General features: G+C 40.2%; 1 protein-coding gene and 1 pseudogene across 2 annotated transcripts; one reads left to right on the top strand and one right to left on the bottom strand.

Moving 5' to 3' along the window:
• The first annotated feature begins 126 nt into the window (after nucleotides 1-126).
• On the top strand, nucleotides 127-7,933 carry LOC112902484 (aladin-like). 2 transcript variants are annotated; one of them, XR_003230589.1, is made up of 16 exons: nucleotides 127-391; nucleotides 493-548; nucleotides 635-796; nucleotides 1,343-1,457; nucleotides 1,558-1,657; nucleotides 1,775-1,957; nucleotides 2,199-2,257; nucleotides 2,352-2,439; nucleotides 2,515-2,590; nucleotides 3,422-3,521; nucleotides 3,631-3,682; nucleotides 4,072-4,209; nucleotides 4,313-4,400; nucleotides 4,495-4,555; nucleotides 4,664-4,740; nucleotides 5,592-7,933. XR_003230589.1 is itself a non-coding variant. In XM_025971600.1 (15 exons), the coding sequence occupies exons 1-14, from the start codon at nucleotides 334-336 to the stop codon at nucleotides 4,546-4,548; spliced, it is 1,329 nt and encodes a 442-aa protein (XP_025827385.1). In that variant the 5' UTR covers nucleotides 127-333; the 3' UTR covers nucleotides 4,549-4,555; nucleotides 4,664-5,105. The 2 variants fall into 2 exon arrangements, 1 of the variants encoding a protein (XP_025827385.1); XM_025971600.1 differs by lacking the exon at nucleotides 5,592-7,933 and having other exon boundaries at nucleotides 4,664-5,105.
• Nucleotides 6,528-17,522, bottom strand: LOC112902486 (annotated as a pseudogene).
• Between the last annotated feature and the right edge of the window lie 380 nt (nucleotides 17,523-17,902).

Genomic DNA, 17,902 nt, shown 5'->3' with positions numbered 1-17,902 from the left:
TGGGCCGTTGGATTCCGTAATCAGCAGCCATCGGGCCCGTCCGTTGCTGTTTCGGTCGGGATTCCCTCCCCTCTCTGTCCCTCCCTCCCGCACCAGGGTTATAGCAAGAGAGCAGCCAGCAGAGCCTGCTCGCCTCGCCGCTGACCAGCAGCCACCCATCGCCGCCCTCTCTCTCACCGGTTGCTTCCGCCGCCACCGCCTGCGTCGCTCCGCTTCTACCCCCGACGTTGCCTCCTCTGCTGTGTCAAGCTCGAGCCCCATTCCGGGCTGGGATTGGGAACCCCGACTTCCCAACCCTAGTGAGGCGCGAGGGAACGAACAATCGGATCGACGATGCCGAGCTTCCCTCCGCCCGGCGCCGTCACCGTCTGCGAGATCAACCGCGACCTCGGTACCATCCTCGTATAATCGATTCCTACCCCATTGACGACCTCTGAATCACTTGGTATCGGCGATTTGTGCTCATCCTGACCTGCCTTCTTCGCCGCGCAGTTGCGGCGGAGGCACTGTCCGACGACCGCGCCAAGGACGCATACGGCGATGTCCTTGTCAGTTTGCCCCGCTAAATGATTTCGCCTCTTTTATCTACGAGAAGCGAATTTGCTTATCTGAATTTGGGATTTGGCATTTGCAGGGAATGGTCTTCAGTCCTATCCCTTTCCAGCCAGACACCCTTCCCCCCATCCGCGAGCCCCCTGCTGCAGAGCAACCAGAGTCTACTGAGAACGTGCCCACAGCTAGTGTGACTTCCACCATATCTGAGTTCTTCAAACGGATGATCTTCCCTCCATTAAATGTGAGTTGGATTACTGCATCTGAAATACTTTATTCCAATGTGCCCCAAGTTTCTTTCCACCCAAAGAGACTTGCACACCTAAACCATTTCTGTGTGCACTAAGAGGTTGGCAGTATATTATTTTATCTTTTTTGTAAAAATGTCAATGCCCGGTCCCAGAGGCTGAATGCGTTGCCTGTTTCTCACTTCTCCACAGTGATCGTACTTGATTATATATTGGTTCAGTAGCTTTGACATAGTAAGTTACTCAGATTCCGACTATACAACCCACCTCAGATTGAAGGTTGGTGTTATATCAAGGTTCCATTTTCTACTTATCTGACAGTATTGGGATCTATGCATGGATTTGCTGATTCCTCCAGCATACATTCTAATTTTTTTTGTCATTACCCAGTTATCTCAAAATTAAAGCCTCAAGTTTTTATCCTTGTGAAAAGTACCCTGTATTTGCCTCCTGATTGCTGAATTAGCTAGGTCCTTCCATGTGTTCTTTTTAGAAGAAAATCATTATACTCATGCTCATCAACAGTCATTCTGTTTTACCAGCCAAATCTGCTACAAGAATTTGACATCCAGAAAATAAGTTGGAATCCTCACAAGCATTGTCTAGCTTTTGTGTCTGGGAAGAACCAGGTTATTGTACATGACTTTGAGGATTCAGGTGGGATCTGCCTACCTTGTTATGTTGTATTAATTTTATGAATTGAACTATATCCATCAACTTAGTTGCAGCCCATAATAATGACCGGCCGTTTTAACAGATGCTAAAGAGCCGTTCATTTTGACAAGTGACCAGCAAACCAATGTTAAGGCTGTTGAGTGGAGACCAAATAGTGGCAAGATGATTGCAGTCGCTTGCAAGTGTGTATTACTACTGCCTGATCCTATAGCTCTTCAACCTGGCTCCTCACTCTTGTCATGTCTTAATAATTGCTGGCACATGTTACTTTTAGATTGAGGTGATCATTTTCTTTTTAGGGGAGGGATATGCCTCTGGTCAGCATCATATCCTGGCGATGTTCCATTCATGAAAACTGGGGTCACCCCTTATTCCTTTAGTGCCTTCCCTAGAGGTTCTGGTGGTTGGTGGATACTGGTGGATGTTCTTCGTGACTCTTCTGCTGAGCAAGTTACCGCGCTTTGTTGGAAGCCTGATGGAAGATATCCTTCATATAAATTTTCATAAGCATCTGGCAAAGGCTCTCGTTTGTTTTCATATATCTTGTTTTAGGACTACAATAACTTCAATGTCAGTGTGGGCTAACTGCATAAAATTACATTTTTGCCAAATTCCTTATATCTACTATCCATTGTGGATACAAAAAAAGTTTACAATAGGAGTAGTTGTTGTTTGTGGGAAGAACCAACAGCTGTATATATTGTTTCCTTGACAAATCTCCACATACTTGGCATCTGCCTCCTGCAATAGTCCATCTTTCACGATTTGGGATGTGTCTCAAGGTAGGCATAGCTATCATTTTCTAAATTCTGATAACCAATCCCATTTGATACAGAAATGTCTACTTATATCTGGAGACATTTTCTTTTGCTACAGGGTTGGGTACTCCTATACGGCGTGGATTAAGTAATATATCACTACTGCGGTGGTCACCTAGTGGAGATTATCTTCTAGCTGCTAAATTGTATGGTCAATTTTCATTTTTATATTTCTAGTTACTAATATTGCCAAAGATTTACAAAATTCATTATTATATTAGTGATGGAACTTTTCACTTCTGGGAGACAAACACATGGACTTCAGAACCTTGGTCTTCATCTAGCGGATATGTGTCTGTACGTAACATCCTCAGTCCTAAATAGCTATTTTTTTAACATTTTTTACATTGGAGCACAATACTCCTTAGTGAAGGAGTAAGCAAGTTAGTGCATTTTATAGATTTCATGTTACTTTCAAGGTTATATGGGATCTGTCAGAAATGGATCATTTACTTCATAGCTTTATTCATGAATCTGTTAGGTTATCATGTAAGTTATCTTGAACGTTGATATGTTTAGCATCAAACTGATGCATATGCAACACACCTATTTTCTCATTGCATATTGGATTTCAATACAAATACTTTTAAGTTAATTTTGTTTATTCATGACAAGCTTATGTTTTTTTATTTTATTAGTTTCTGAATGATTTGTAGTCCCAACAGCTGAAATAGTTTATTTTTCAAAGAAAAAGATATGAGACTTACTTATTTGGTGGATAAATTCTTTTGAAAACAAATATAGATGCTTGTTTGGCAGTTAATAGTGACTAACACTAATTTGGTAATTTGAATATGTAAATATTGCATAAAGTTTAGTTTGATTTGATTGTATCTAAGCTATATCAACACATAATCTTGCTTTATGGCCAATCTACTTCGCAGCAACACGAAAATATTGATGCTTGTTCCACATTTAACTCTAGTTTGGTTATTTGAATATTGTAAATATTGCATAAGGCTTAGTTTGATTTGATTGTATCTAAGCTATAGCAATACATAATCCTTCTTTATGGCCAATCTACTTTGCAGCAACACATGATGTGTCCACTGTACCATTACACATTGGATGGTATCTGTTCTACAACTGTTTCACATGTTTGCTTATTTCTACTTTGGTTCCTGACAGGGAGCGAATTGGGACCCAGAAGGTCGTGTTGCATTGGTATCCTTTTCTGACTCCACAACACTTGGCTCAATTCACTTCTCATCTAAGCCACCATCTTTGGGTATGTACAGATATCCCTGCAATTTTTTTATTTTTTTTTGCTAAAGCAATGCTGCTGTACTATTTGTCTGATGAATCCTGATAATTTGTCCTGTGTTCCTTTTCTTCAGATGCTCATCTCCTACCAGTTGAACTTCCAGAAATTTCCTCCCTGATTGTCAGGTACGAACAGAGATATTAGAATAAGCTCTTGATCTTATGTGCACCTCATGCTAGATAATTTTGCCATCTTGCATCAGCATTTAAGATGATGATATTTCAACTACCTTATTTGCAATTAATTGGTAATTTATTCCCATGTATGCAGTGAATCCACTCATCAGTCTTAATGTATATACATAGGTTTGTAGGATCGCAAGGAAAAACAAGCACTTGTTTAACCGACGCATGCAAGCCACTGCACTACACATGTTTTCGTTTAGTATACTTTGTATTTAGGAAGTTCATCCATTATGATAGCCTAGACTAGTATTATTTCCCATGTATTTAGGAAGTTTATCCATTATTACTGCCTTTGATTCACATACTTATGCTTTAATTGCTTCATCTAGCCGAGGCATAGAAAAATTATCATGGGATGCTTCAGGGGAGCGTCTGGCATTGTCGTTCAAAGATGGAAATGAAATGTACCGTGGTCTTGTTGCTGTATATGACGTGAGGAGATCTCCACTTGTCTCAGTATCACTAGTGTAAGAGCAAATTTTCTTTATACTGCATCATGTTAATCATGAACTTGTATTTCCATGTTATACCTTAACCATTCTTTGTTGATATTCCTTTGTGCACATCCAGTGGGTTCATTAGAGGACCTGGAGAAGGAGTGAAACCACTTGCTTTTGCTTTTCATAATAAATTTAAGCAAGGACCCTTGCTTTCTGTGGTAAGATATCTGTGAATCCTTCATATATGGTTAGACAACAATGGCTTGTGCTTCCAACTTGTTTTGCTCACATATGGTTCCACTGCACATGCAGTGCTGGAGCAGCGGCTGGTGCTGTACATATCCACTGATACTGCGTTCTTATTAACTCCAATGTAAGTTTCTTCAGAAGGCTTGATCTTTCAGTTACCTATGATGATGACTTGATATTTGTGTTGCCTACTGTTTTGATAATTTCACGTTTGTTTTCTTTTGCTGCCTAGCGTGGCGTCTCGCCAGTTCAGGACTGATTGTTTCAACTACTGCTGTCGACCTGGAATATCGAACGTTTCACATAGAGGTTGGAAAACAATTTTCGTTAAGTACTGTTGATGTCTTGTATAGATGTATTGCAAAGCCCTGCTTTTGTTAAGCAATTGTCCATGTTGTCTTGTTCTGTTTTGGTAGTGGCAATTTTGCAGCATTTATCTATTGCAGAACGTTTGTAGAGATACTAGCAGGCATTTATTTTGCCGAACTTTGTTTGTTATTTTTTGAGAATTTTCGTTAGGATTTTTGGCAATAAGCAATGTAACTATGTCCTACGGCTTTTTGTTTATGAGGTCCTGTACATTCTGCTACAATGACAACCTGCAACAAGCTGATGGCCGAACTGATGTGTTTGACTGCATTGCAGATTTTCCCTTTTAGAATTGCACTTAAACTCCATCTGATTGGCCTTTTCATTACTTAAACATGCATCATATGTTGTTTGCAAACATATGATGCATGGTATACTCCTTGGTTATCATAATCATCTGGAGCCAAAGCTCTACGCTTGGTTATCACAATTGCTTTAAGATGTATATGCTTGGGAAATGCTGAAGTATATTTTCTAGTATAGGCAATTGTCCACGTTGTCTTGTTCTGTTTTGGTATTGGCAATTTTGCAGCATTTATCTATTGCAGAACGTTTGTAGAGATACTAGCAGGCATTTATTTTGCAGAACTTTATTTGTCATTTTTTGAGAATCTTCGGTAGGATGTTTGGCAATAAGCAATGTAACTGTGTCCTAGGGCTTTTTGTTTATGAGGTCCTGTATATTCTGCTATAATGACAACCTGCAACAAGCTGATAGCCGAACTGATGTGTTTGACTGCATTGCAGATTTTTCCTTTTAGAATTGCACTTAAACTCCATCTGGCTTGCAGGTGTACTAACGCAGGAAAGGATGTTCATGCGAGCTAGTACTAGCAGCGAGCTGCCAAATCCTAGAAGGAAGCGATGCATGATCCAAGACGGGCAGCAATGCCAAGCTTATCCCGGTGTTGCACTACGCCATTTCTAGGTATACTAACGCAGGTGTAGAAGGACTTCATCAAATTTACAGTGCCGGCACTCTGCTGTACACACTTCTCGCTCTCTCAAACTGCAACTCATCTCAAAACCAAAAAAGAACAAAGGAAGACAGTTGAAACAAAAAATCTGAGTCAACTCCAAACAGCCATTCTAACTAATAAGTACAAATCTGACAGTCAAACGAATTATTTCAAGCTGGATTCAGAGAGCCCGACACTAAGTAGTCAGGAAGCAACACAAATTTAGAAATTCGAGGATAATATAGATCACTTCCACTGCATTTCTCTAAACAGGTAGTCATAATTCACTAATAGCATTAACACATTGTAAGAAGTATAACGTAAGAACAACACACACCGAGAGCAGGGTGTAGAGTAAACAGAAACATCTCTTTATCACCCAAAAATGTTAAACTAGTATAACCACTATTACTGCGCAATCAAGCAGACGTTCTCAAGTTCTAAAACTAAACTTGTAGGCCAATTCAAACAGGATGCAGTTAGCATAATTTCCTGGTAACCTCCTGTGCAACAAGTCTACTGCTGAAAACAAAAGGACTTGCTAAGTTTTCTCACAACCAAAAACAAGTATGGTCATTTCTCATCTCATTGCATCAGATGCAAGCCATAAGTTGTTGTTGTTGTCATAAGGCTAGTCAAACCTACTCTCCTAGTACTAGGAACACAAGACTTTTGTGAGGCTCACTGTATCCACGGTGATGTATCCACGGTGAGGGACGGTGAGGGAAGTCAAAGACGAATGTAAATTTTGTCAAGTTCACCTGGTATCCTCCTCCCATGATAGCTGAAATTCAACAAAAAACAGTAATTAATTTTATCATCCTACCAATCCTTTTACGTAGCTTGTTTCTCATTAGTTCCCACCAAATAATGTCACCGTATTCATAACTACTCCCTCCGTCCCAAAAAACAAGTCATCCTAGTAATTCTAGGATAAATTAACAAGAAGGTAAAATGACCATGTTTGCCCCTATTTATTACCTATATGTAGCACTAATTAATTATTGTGAATATGCACTTTCTAAATAAGGTAAGATGACTTGTTTTTTGGGACAAATCTTGAATTCTAGAATGACTTAGATTTTTGGGATGGAGGGAGTGCACAGTAAAACAAGAACCCAAAACCCAAGAAGAGGATACAACATCCAGCAACTAAATATATTCAAAATACACAAGAGTTTGAACATTTCAGCTATACTCCACGTAGGAGAGCTACGGTTTCTAATTTTATCAAGTATATATATAATACTCAAGTTGAATGTTCTCCCACATCAAATTCCAAACTACAGTGAGCACTGGGGCAATGGTACACTGTATTCAGGTTAGTCTATTTGTCCTGTATTCCAATATTTTCTGTATTCGGAGAAAAGAAAACTCTGAAATCCCAAGAGTCATTGTGAATACAACAAACTTTTTTCTACATTCTGACTACATTTAGCATCTATGTAAAAACTGACACACAAAAAAAAATGAAAATGCAACAAAAATATTGAAAGAAAGCAAGTCAATCTTTTAGAATACTCTTGACCATGCAAGAAAAAAGATATTTTGAAGGTGAAGATATTACCATGGATATAAATATTTATGGAAAGTTTTAGAGTCACTTGTCTTATATGGCAAGTGAAAAAATATCTAGGAATATTCTAGAATATCTTTTGTTGTATGGTAAAGTAGAAAATATCTAGGGAGGTTCTAGAGTAGGGGACACATGTCATCACCATATGTGTTGCCATGGTTTATATATATAAGAACCCCCTCTCCCTCCCCTAGCAATCTAAGAGGCAACAACACATACAAGCCACAAGCATAAGAGAGAGTTGGGGTTGTAGTGCTAGGTGAGTGTGTGAATGAGTGCTAGGATAGCCACTTAAGAAGTGTTCACACTGTCGTGTAATATTGTTGTTCGTGTAATAAAGTGTTGTTCAAAAAAGTTGGTCTCCCAATCTGCTTCTATAGTTTCTAACTACCTAGTGCGTGGATTGTGATCTATCGAAAGTTAGCTTTGCCTCCGGGATCACAACGGTCCAAGCTTCATCTGTAGGTTGGCTCTGCCACCCGGGAGCTAGAAGGTCGGCCCTGCAGCCAAAAAGGACCAAAAGGCACTAAGTAATTAGAAATTATAAAGCTGTCCACTATAGAGTGAGTGGGTGTTCCTAGGTATGGGTCCACCTTCAAGTGGGTGATTAGGGTTACCTCCGTTTCCAACAAAAACATGAAATTATTTCTATTAAACGACCTCTGCTGATCAGAGTACTCCTAATCAAACAAAGTGCACGTGTCACTATCATCCATGCAAAACACATGGCAACCCAAAAATCCTGCCAGTTGATAGAATAAAATAAATGCAATATCAACTAGTTTTGCATAAACCATGTTTACAAAAATGAATGAACTAAAGAGTTAATATGTTTGTGAACCAGGTAATTACATAATAGAAATATGCATTTTCTATGATTAGGTTTTACCTATAAGTATATTTTAGAAATTGGAAACCTGGTTTTTATTTCAAGCAACTCCCACTTGTTCTCACTATCAAGCACTGTAGCAACAGAATCCAGATAAGTTGGGAACTTGTGGTTGAGAAGGACAACCACATCTTTCCAATCATACGGTCTGGCAAGCAAGGCTCTTTATGTTCTTACTGGGAAGAGAATTGCAGTAATTTTTCGCATTTTCCTCGAAAGCATGAGCCATGGCATGCCGATGCAAATCAACAACAGCCGCTTGAGGTGGGTAGCGGGGGACTGATTTTGGCTGGCTCTGGCCACTTGGCAGGTTCTAGCTTGCTTGAGCAGGCTGCAGTGCACTCTGGCCTGTCAGGATCTGCTGATTGGCCTGAGCAGCCTGTGAAGCAATCATTCCCTTGTATATTTCTTTAGTAAGCTGCTTGTATTGCTTGGCTTTCTTCTTGCTAAGATATATATCTGCAAGGCCCATGCTGGGGATGGCACCACCAGATGAGCTTCCGGGGCTGGTGCCACCGGCTGAGCCTCCAGGGCTGGTGCCACTAGTTGTGCCACTGGGGCTGCCTCCACTAGTCACGGCTGTGATGTTGATCCCTCCAAATAGTGGTGATTTTGCTGGACTGTGTATTCCCATCCAATTGCCTAGGCAAGGGTGTGCAGAAGCGATCTTCAGTGGATCCCCTATATGCTGTTGAGGAAGGAAATGCCGGTCCGTGGTCTATACAAGTCTGCATATGATATCATACGTAAGATTGAAAGGTCTATTGGAGAAGTAGGGGATCCACTGAAGATCGCTTCTGCACACCCTTGCCTAGGCAATTCGATGGGAATACACAATCCAGCAAAATCACCACTATTTGGAGGGATCAACATCACAGCCGTGACTAGTGGAGGCAGCCCCAGTGGCACAACTAGTGGCACCAGCTCTAGAGGCTCAGCCGGTGGCACCAGCCCCGGAAGCTCATCTGGTGGTGCCATCCCCAGCATGGGCCTTGCAGATATATATCTTAGCAAGAAGAAAGCCAAGCAATACAAGCAGCTTACTAAAGAAAAATATACAGGGAGAATGATTGCTTCACAGGCTGCTCAGGCCAATCAGCAGATCCTGACAGGCCAGAGTGCACTGCAGCCTGCTCAAGCAAGCCAGAACCTGCCAAGTGGCCAGAGCCAGCCAAAATCAGTCCCCCGCTACCCACCTCAAGCGGCTGTTGTTGATTTGCATCGGCATGCCATGGCTCATGCTTTCGAGGAAAATGTGAAAAATTACTGCAATTCTGTTCCTAGTAAGAACATAAAGAGCCTTGCTGCCAGACCGTATGATTGGAAAGATGTGGTTGTCCTTCTCAACCACAAGTTCCCAACTTATCTGGATTCTGTTGCTACAGTGCTTGACAGTGAGAACAAGTAGGAGTTGCTTGAAATAAAAACCAGGTTTCCAATTTCTAAAATATACTTATAGGTAAAACCTAATCATAGGAAATGCATATTTCTATTATGTAATTACCTGGTTCACAACATATTAACTCTTTAGTTCATTCATTTTTGTAAGCATGGTTTATGCAAAACTAGTTGATATTGCATTTATTTTATTCTGTCAACTGGCAGGATTTTGGGTTGCCATGTGTTTTGCATGGATGATAGTGACACGTGCACTTTGTTTGATTAGGAGTACTCTGATCAGCAGAGGTCGTTTAATAAAAATAATTTCATATTTTTTGTTGGAAACGGAGGTAACCCTAATCACCCACTTGAAGGTGGACCCATACCTAGGAACACCCACTCACTTATAGTGGACAGCTTTATAATTTCTAATTACTTAGTGCCTTTTGGTCCTTTTTGGCTGCAGGGCCGACCTTCTAGCTCCCGGGGTGGGCAGAGCCAACCTACAGATGAAGCTTGGACCGTTGTGATCCCGGAGGCAAAGCCAACTTTCGATAGATCACAATCCACGCATAGGTAGTTAGAAACTATAGAAGCAGATTGGGAGACTAACTTTTTTGAACAACACTTTATTACACGAACAACAATATTACACGACAGTGTGAACACTTCTTAAGTGGCTATCCTAGCACTCATTCACACACTCACCTAGCACTTACAACCCCAACTCTCTCTTATGCTTGTGGCTTGTATGTGTTGTTGCCTCTTAGATTGCTAGGGGAGGGAGAGGGGGTTCTTATATATATAAACCATGGCAACACATATGGTGATGACATGTGTCCCCTACTCTAGAATCTCCCTAAATATTTTCTACTTTACCATACAACAAAAGATATTCTAGAATATTCCTAGATATTTTTTCACTTGCCATATAAGACAAGTGACTCTAGAATTTCCATAAATATTTATATCCAAGGTAATATCTTCACCTTCAAAATATCTTTTTTCTTGTATGGTCAAGAGTATTCTAGAAGATTGACTTGCTTTCTTTCAATATTTTTGTTGCATTTTCATTTTTTTTGTGTCAGTTTTTACATAGATGCTAATGTAGTCAGAATGTAGAAACAAGTTTGTTGTATTCCAATGACTCTTGGGATTTCAGAGTTTTCTTTTCTCCGAATACAGAAAATATTGGAATACAGGACAAATAGACTAACCTGAATACAGTGTACCATTGCCCCAGTGCTCACCGTAGTTTGGAATTTTGATGTGGGAGAACATTCACTTGAGTATTATATATATACTTGATAAAATTAGAAACCGTAGCTCTCCTGCGTGCAGTATAGCTGAAATGTTCAAACTCTTGTGTATTTGAATATATTTAGTTGCTGGATGTTGTATCCTCTTCTTGGGTTTTGGGTTTTTGTTTTACTGTGCACTCCCTCCGTCCCAAAAATCAAGTCATTCTAGAATTCAAGATTTGTCCCAACAAACAAGTCATCTTACCTTATTTAGAAAGTGCATATTCACAATAATTAATTAGTGCTACATATGGGTATAAATAGGGGCAAACATGGTCATTTTACCTTCTTGTTAATTTATCCTAGAATTACTAGGATGACTTGTTTTTTGGGACGGAGGGAGTAGTTATGAATACGGTGACATTATTTGGTGGGAACTAATTAGAAACAAGCTACATAAAAGGATTGGTAGGATGATAAAATTAATTACTGTTTTTTTTTGAATTTCAGCTATCATGGGGAGGATACCAGGTGAACTTGACAACATTATCATTCGTCTTTGACTTCCCTCACCGTGGATACAGTGAGCCTCACAAAAGTCTTGTGTTCTAGTACTAGGAGAGTAGGTTTGACTAGCCTTATGACAACAACAACAACTTATGGCTTGCATCTGATGCAATGAGATGAGAAATGACCATACTTGTTTTTGGTTGTGAGAAAACTTAGCAAGTCCTTTTGTTTTCAGCAGTAGGCTTGTTGCACAGGAGGTTACCAGGAATTATGCTAACTGCATCCTGTTTGAATTGGCCTACAAGTTTAGTTTTAGAACTTGAGAACGTCTGCTTGATTGCGCAGTAACAGTGGTTATACTAGTTTAACATTTTTGGTGATAAGAGATGTTCTGTTTACTGTACACCCTGCTCTTGGTGTGTGTTGTTCTTACGTTATACTTCTTACATGTGTTAATGCTATTAGTGAATTATGACTACCTGTTTAGAGAAATGCAGTGGAAGTGATCTATATTATCCTCGAATTCTAAATTTGTGTTGCTTCCTGACTACTTAGTGTCGGGCTCTTTGAATCCAGCTTGAAATAATTCGTTCGACTGTCAGATTTGTACTTATTAGTTAGAATGGCTGTTTTGGAGTTTACTCAGATTTTTTTGTTTCAACTGTCTTCCTTTGTTTCTTTTTTGGTTTTGAGATGAGTTGCAGTTTGAGAGAGCGAGAAGTGTGTACAGCGAGTGCCGGCACTGTAAATTTGATGAAGTCCTTCTACACCTGCGTTAGTATACCTAGAAATGGCGTAGTGCAACCACCGGGATAAGCTTGGCATTGCTGCCCGTCTTGGATCATGCATCGCTTCCTTCTAGGATTTGGCAACTCGCTGCTAGTACTAGCTCGCATGAACATCCTTTCCTGCGTTAGTACACCTACAAGCCAGATGGAGTTTAAGTGCAATTCTAAAAGGAAAAATCTGCAATGCAGTCAAACACATCAGTTCGGCTATCAGCTTGTTGCAGGTTGTCATTATAGCAGAATATACAGGACCTCATAAAAAAAAGCCCTAGGACACAGTTACATTGCTTATTGCCAAACATCCTACCGAAGATTCTCAAAAAATGACAAATAAAGTTCTGCAAAATAAATGCCTGCTAGTATCTCTACAAACGTTCTGCAATAGATAAATGCTGCAAAATTGCCAATACCAAAACAGAACAAGACAACGTGGACAATTGCCTATACTAGAAAATATACTTCAGCATTTCCCAAGCATATACATCTTAAAGCAATTGTGATAACCAAGCGTAGAGCTTTGGCTCCAGATGATTATGATAACCAAGGAGTATACCATGCATCATATGTTTGCAAACAACATATGATGCATGTTTAAGTAATGAAAAGGCCAATCAGATGGAGTTTAAGTGCAATTCTAAAAGGGAAAATCTGCAATGCAGTCAAACACATCAGTTCGGCCATCAGCTTGTTGCAGGTTGTCATTGTAGCAGAATGTACAGGACCTCATAAACAAAAAGCCGTAGGACATAGTTACATTGCTTATTGCCAAAAATCCTAACGAAATTCTCAAAAAATAACAAACAAAGTTCGGCAAAATAAATGCCTGCTAGTATCTCTACAAACGTTCTGCAATAGATAAATGCTGCAAAAATTGCCACTACCAAAACAGAACAAGACAACATGGACAATTGCTTAACAAAAGCAGGGCTTTGCAATACATCTATACAAGACATCAACAGTACTTAACGAAAATTGTTTTCCAACCTCTATGTGAAACGTTCGATATTCCAGGTCGACAGCAGTAGTTGAAACAATCAGTCCTGAACTGGCGAGACGCCACGCTAGGCAGCAAAAGAAAACAAACGTGAAATTATCAAAACAGTAGGCAACACAAATATCAAGTCATCATCATAGGTAACTGAAAGATCAAGCCTTCTGAAGAAACTTACATTGGAGTTAATAAGAACGCAGTATCAGTGGATATGTACAGCACCAGCCGCTGCTCCAGCACTGCATGTGCAGTGGAACCATATGTGAGCAAAACAAGTTGGAAGCACAAGCCATTGTTGTCTAACCATATATGAAGGATTCACAGATATCTTACCACAGAAAGCAAGGGTCCTTGCTTAAATTTATTATGAAAAGCAAAAGCAAGTGGTTTCACTCCTTCTCCAGGTCCTCTAATGAACCCACTGGATGTGCACAAAGAATATCAACAAAGAATGGTTAAGGTATAACATGGAAATACAAGTTCATGATTAACATGATGCAGTATAAAGAAAATTTGCTCTTACACTAGTGATACTGAGACAAGTGGAGATCTCCTCACGTCATATACAGCAACAAGACCACGGTACATTTCATTTCCATCTTTGAACGACAATGCCAGACGCTCCCCTGAAGCATCCCATGATAATTTTTCTATGCCTCGGCTAGATGAAGCAATTAAAGCATAAGTATGTGAATCAAAGGCAGTAATAATGGATAAACTTCCTAAATACATGGGAAATAATACTAGTCTAGGCTATCATAATGGATGAACTTCCTAAATACAAAGTATACTAAACGAAAACATGTGTAGTGCAGTGGCTTGCATGCGTCGGTTAAACAAGTGCTTGTTTTTCCTTGCGATCCTACAAACCTATGTATATACATTAAGACTGATGAGTGGATTCACTGCATACATGGGAATAAATTACCAATTAATTGCAAATAAGGTAGTTGAAATATCATCATCTTAAATGCTGATGCAAGATGGCAAAATTATCTAGCATGAGGTGCACATAAGATCAAGAGCTTATTCTAATATCTCTGTTCGTACCTGACAATCAGGGAGGAAATTTCTGGAAGTTCAACTGGTAGGAGATGAGCATCTGAGAAAAGGAACACAGGACAAATTATCAGGATTCATCAGACAAATAGTACAGCAGCATTGCTTTAGCAAAAAAAAATAAAAAATTGCAGGATATCTGTACATACCCAAAGATGGTGGCTTAGATGAGAAGTGAATTGAGCCAAGTGTTGTGGAGTCAGAAAAGGATACCAATGCAACACGACCTTCTGGGTCCCAATTCGCTCCCTGTCAGGAACCAAAGTAGAAATAAGCAAACATGTGAAACAGTTGTAGAACAGATACCATCCAATGTGTAATGGTACAGTGGACACATCATGTGTTGCTGCAAAGTAGATTGGCCATAAAGAAGGATTATGTATTGCTATAGCTTAGATACAATCAAATCAAACTAAGCCTTATGCAATATTTACAATATTCAAATAACCAAACTAGAGTTAAATGTGGAACAAGCATCAATATTTTCGTGTTGCTGCGAAGTAGATTGGCCATAAAGCAAGATTATGTGTTGATATAGCTTAGATACAATCAAATCAAACTAAACTTTATGCAATATTTACATATTCAAATTACCAAATTAGTGTTAGTCACTATTAACTGCCAAACAAGCATCTATATTTGTTTTCAAAAGAATTTATCCACCAAATAAGTAAGTCTCATATCTTTTTCTTTGAAAAATAAACTATTTCAGCTGTTGGGACTACAAATCATTCAGAAACTAATAAAATAAAAAAACATAAGCTTGTCATGAATAAACAAAATTAACTTAAAAGTATTTGTATTGAAATCCAATATGCAATGAGAAAATAGGTGTGTTGCATATGCATCAGTTTGATGCTAAACATATCAACGTTCAGATAACTTACATGATAACCTAACAGATTCATGAATAAAGCTATGAAGTAAATGATCCATTTCTGACAGATCCCATATAACCTTGAAAGTAACATGAAATCTATAAAATGCACTAACTTGCTTACTCCTTCACTAAGGAGTATTGTGCTCCAATGTAAAAAATGTTAAAAAAATAGCTATTTAGGACTGAGGATGTTACGTACAGACACATATCCGCTAGATGAAGACCAAGGTTCTGAAGTCCATGTGTTTGTCTCCCAGAAGTGAAAAGTTCCATCACTAATATAATAATGAATTTTGTAAATCTTTGGCAATATTAGTAACTAGAAATATAAAAATGAAAATTGACCATACAATTTAGCAGCTAGAAGATAATCTCCACTAGGTGACCACCGCAGTAGTGATATATTACTTAATCCACGCCGTTATAGGAGTACCCAACCCTGTAGCAAAAGAAAATGTCTCCAGATATAAGTAGACATTTCTGTATCAAATGGGATTGGTTATCAGAATTTAGAAAATGATAGCTATGCCTACTTGAGACACATCCCAAATCGTGAAAGATGGACTATTGCAGGAGCAGATGCCAAGTATGTGGAGATTTGTCAAGGAAACAATATATACAGCTGTTGGTTCTTCCCACAAACAACAACTACTCCTATTGTAAACTTTTTGTATCCACAATGGATAGTAGATATAAGGAATTTGGCAAAAATGTAATTTTATGCAGTTAGCCCACACTGACATTGAAGTTATTGTAGTCCTAAACAAGATATATGAAAACAAACGAGAGCCTTTGCCAGATGCTTATGAAAATTATATGAAGGATATCTTCCATCAGGCTTCCAACAAAGCGCGGTAACTTGCTCAGCAGAAGAGTCACGAAGAACATCCACCAGTATCCACCAACACCAGAACCTCTAGGGAAGGCACTAAAGGAATAAGGGGTGACCCCAGTTTTCATGAATGGAACATCGCCAGGATATGATGCTGACCAGAGGCATATCCCTCCCCTAAAAGAAAATGATCACCTCAATCTAAAAGTAACATGTGCCAGCAATTATTAAGACATGACAAGAGTGAGGAGCCAGGTTGAAGAGCTATAGGATCAGGCAGTAGTAATACACACTTGCAAGCGACTGCAATCATCTTGCCACTATTTGGTCTCCACTCAACAGCCTTAACATTGGTTTGCTGGTCACTTGTCAAAATGAACGGCTTTTAGCATCTGTTAAAACGGCCGGTCATTATTATGGGCTGCAACTAAGTTGATGGATATAGTTCAATTCATAAAATTAATACAACATAACAAGGTAGGCAGATCCCACCTGAATCCTCAAAGTCATGTACAATAACCTGGTTCTTCCCAGACACAAAAGCTAGACAATGCTTGTGAGGATTCCAACTTATTTTCTGGATGTCAAATTCTTGTAGCAGATTTGGCTGGTAAAACAGAATGACTGTTGATGAGCATGAGTATAATGATTTTCTTCTAAAAAAGAACACATGGAAGGACCTAGCTAATTCAGCAATCAGGAGGCAAATACAGGGTACTTTTCACAAGGATAAAAACTTGAGGCTTTAATTTTGAGATAACTGGGTAATGACAAAAAAAATTAGAATGTATGCTGGAGGAATCAGCAAATCCATGCATAGATCCCAATACTGTCAGATAAGTAGAAAATGGAACCTTGATATAACACCAACCTTCAATCTGAGGTGGGTGTATAGTCGGAATCTGAGTAACTTACTATGTCAAAGCTACTGAACCAATATATAATCAAGTACGATCACTGTGGAGAAGTGAGAAACAGGCAACGCATTCAGCCTCTGGGACCGGGCATTGACATTTTTACAAAAAAGATAAATAATATACTGCCAACCTCTTAGTGCACACAGAAATGGTTTAGGTGTGCAAGTCTCTTTGGGTGGAAAGAAACTTGGGGCACATTGGAATAAAGTATTTCAGATGCAGTAATCCAACTCACATTTAATGGAGGGAAGATCATCCGTTTGAAGAACTCAGATATGGTGGAAGTCACACTAGCTGTGGGCACGTTCTCAGTAGACTCTGGTTGCTCTGCAGCAGGGGGCTCGCGGATGGGGGGAAGGGTGTCTGGCTGGAAAGGGATAGGACTGAAGACCATTCCCTGCAAATGCCAAATCCCAAATTCAGATAAGCAAATTCGCTTCTCGTAGATAAAAGAGGCGAAATCATTTAGCGGGGCAAACTGACAAGGACATCGCCGTATGCGTCCTTGGCGCGGTCGTCGGACAGTGCCTCCGCCGCAACTGCGCGGCGAAGAAGGCAGGTCAGGATGAGCACAAATCGCCGATACCAAGTGATTCAGAGGTCGTCAATGGGGTAGGAATCGATTATACGAGGATGGTACCGAGGTCGCGGTTGATCTCGCAGACGGTGACGGCGCGCCGGGCGGAGGGAAGCTCGGCATCGTCGATCCGATTGTTCGTTCCCTCGCGCCTCACTAGGGTTGGAAGTCGGGGTTCCCAATCCCAGCCCGGAATGGGCTCGAGCTTGACACAGCAGAGGAGGCAACGTCGGGGGTAGAAGCGGAGCGACGCAGGCGGTGGCGGCGGAAGCAACCGGTGAGAGAGAGGGCGGCGATGGGTGGCTGCTGTCAGCGGCGAGGCGAGCAGGCTCTGCTGGCTGCTCTCTTGCTATAACCCTGGTGCGGGAGGGAGGGACAGAGAGGGGAGGGAATCCCGACCGAAACAGCAACGACGGGCCCGATGGCTGCTGATTACGGAATCCAACGGCCCAAGAGGCACGCAACGCTCGGATACAGAGGAGCTCCCTGCATTGCTCGCCTCC

The sequence above is a fragment of the Panicum hallii genome, chromosome 8, assembly GCF_002211085.1.
Source record: "Panicum hallii strain FIL2 chromosome 8, PHallii_v3.1, whole genome shotgun sequence".
In the NCBI taxonomy this organism is placed as follows: Eukaryota; Viridiplantae; Streptophyta; class Magnoliopsida; order Poales; family Poaceae; genus Panicum; species Panicum hallii.
The sequence above is the reverse complement of the archived record's forward strand: the minus strand, read 5'-3'. Positions and strand labels throughout refer to the sequence as shown.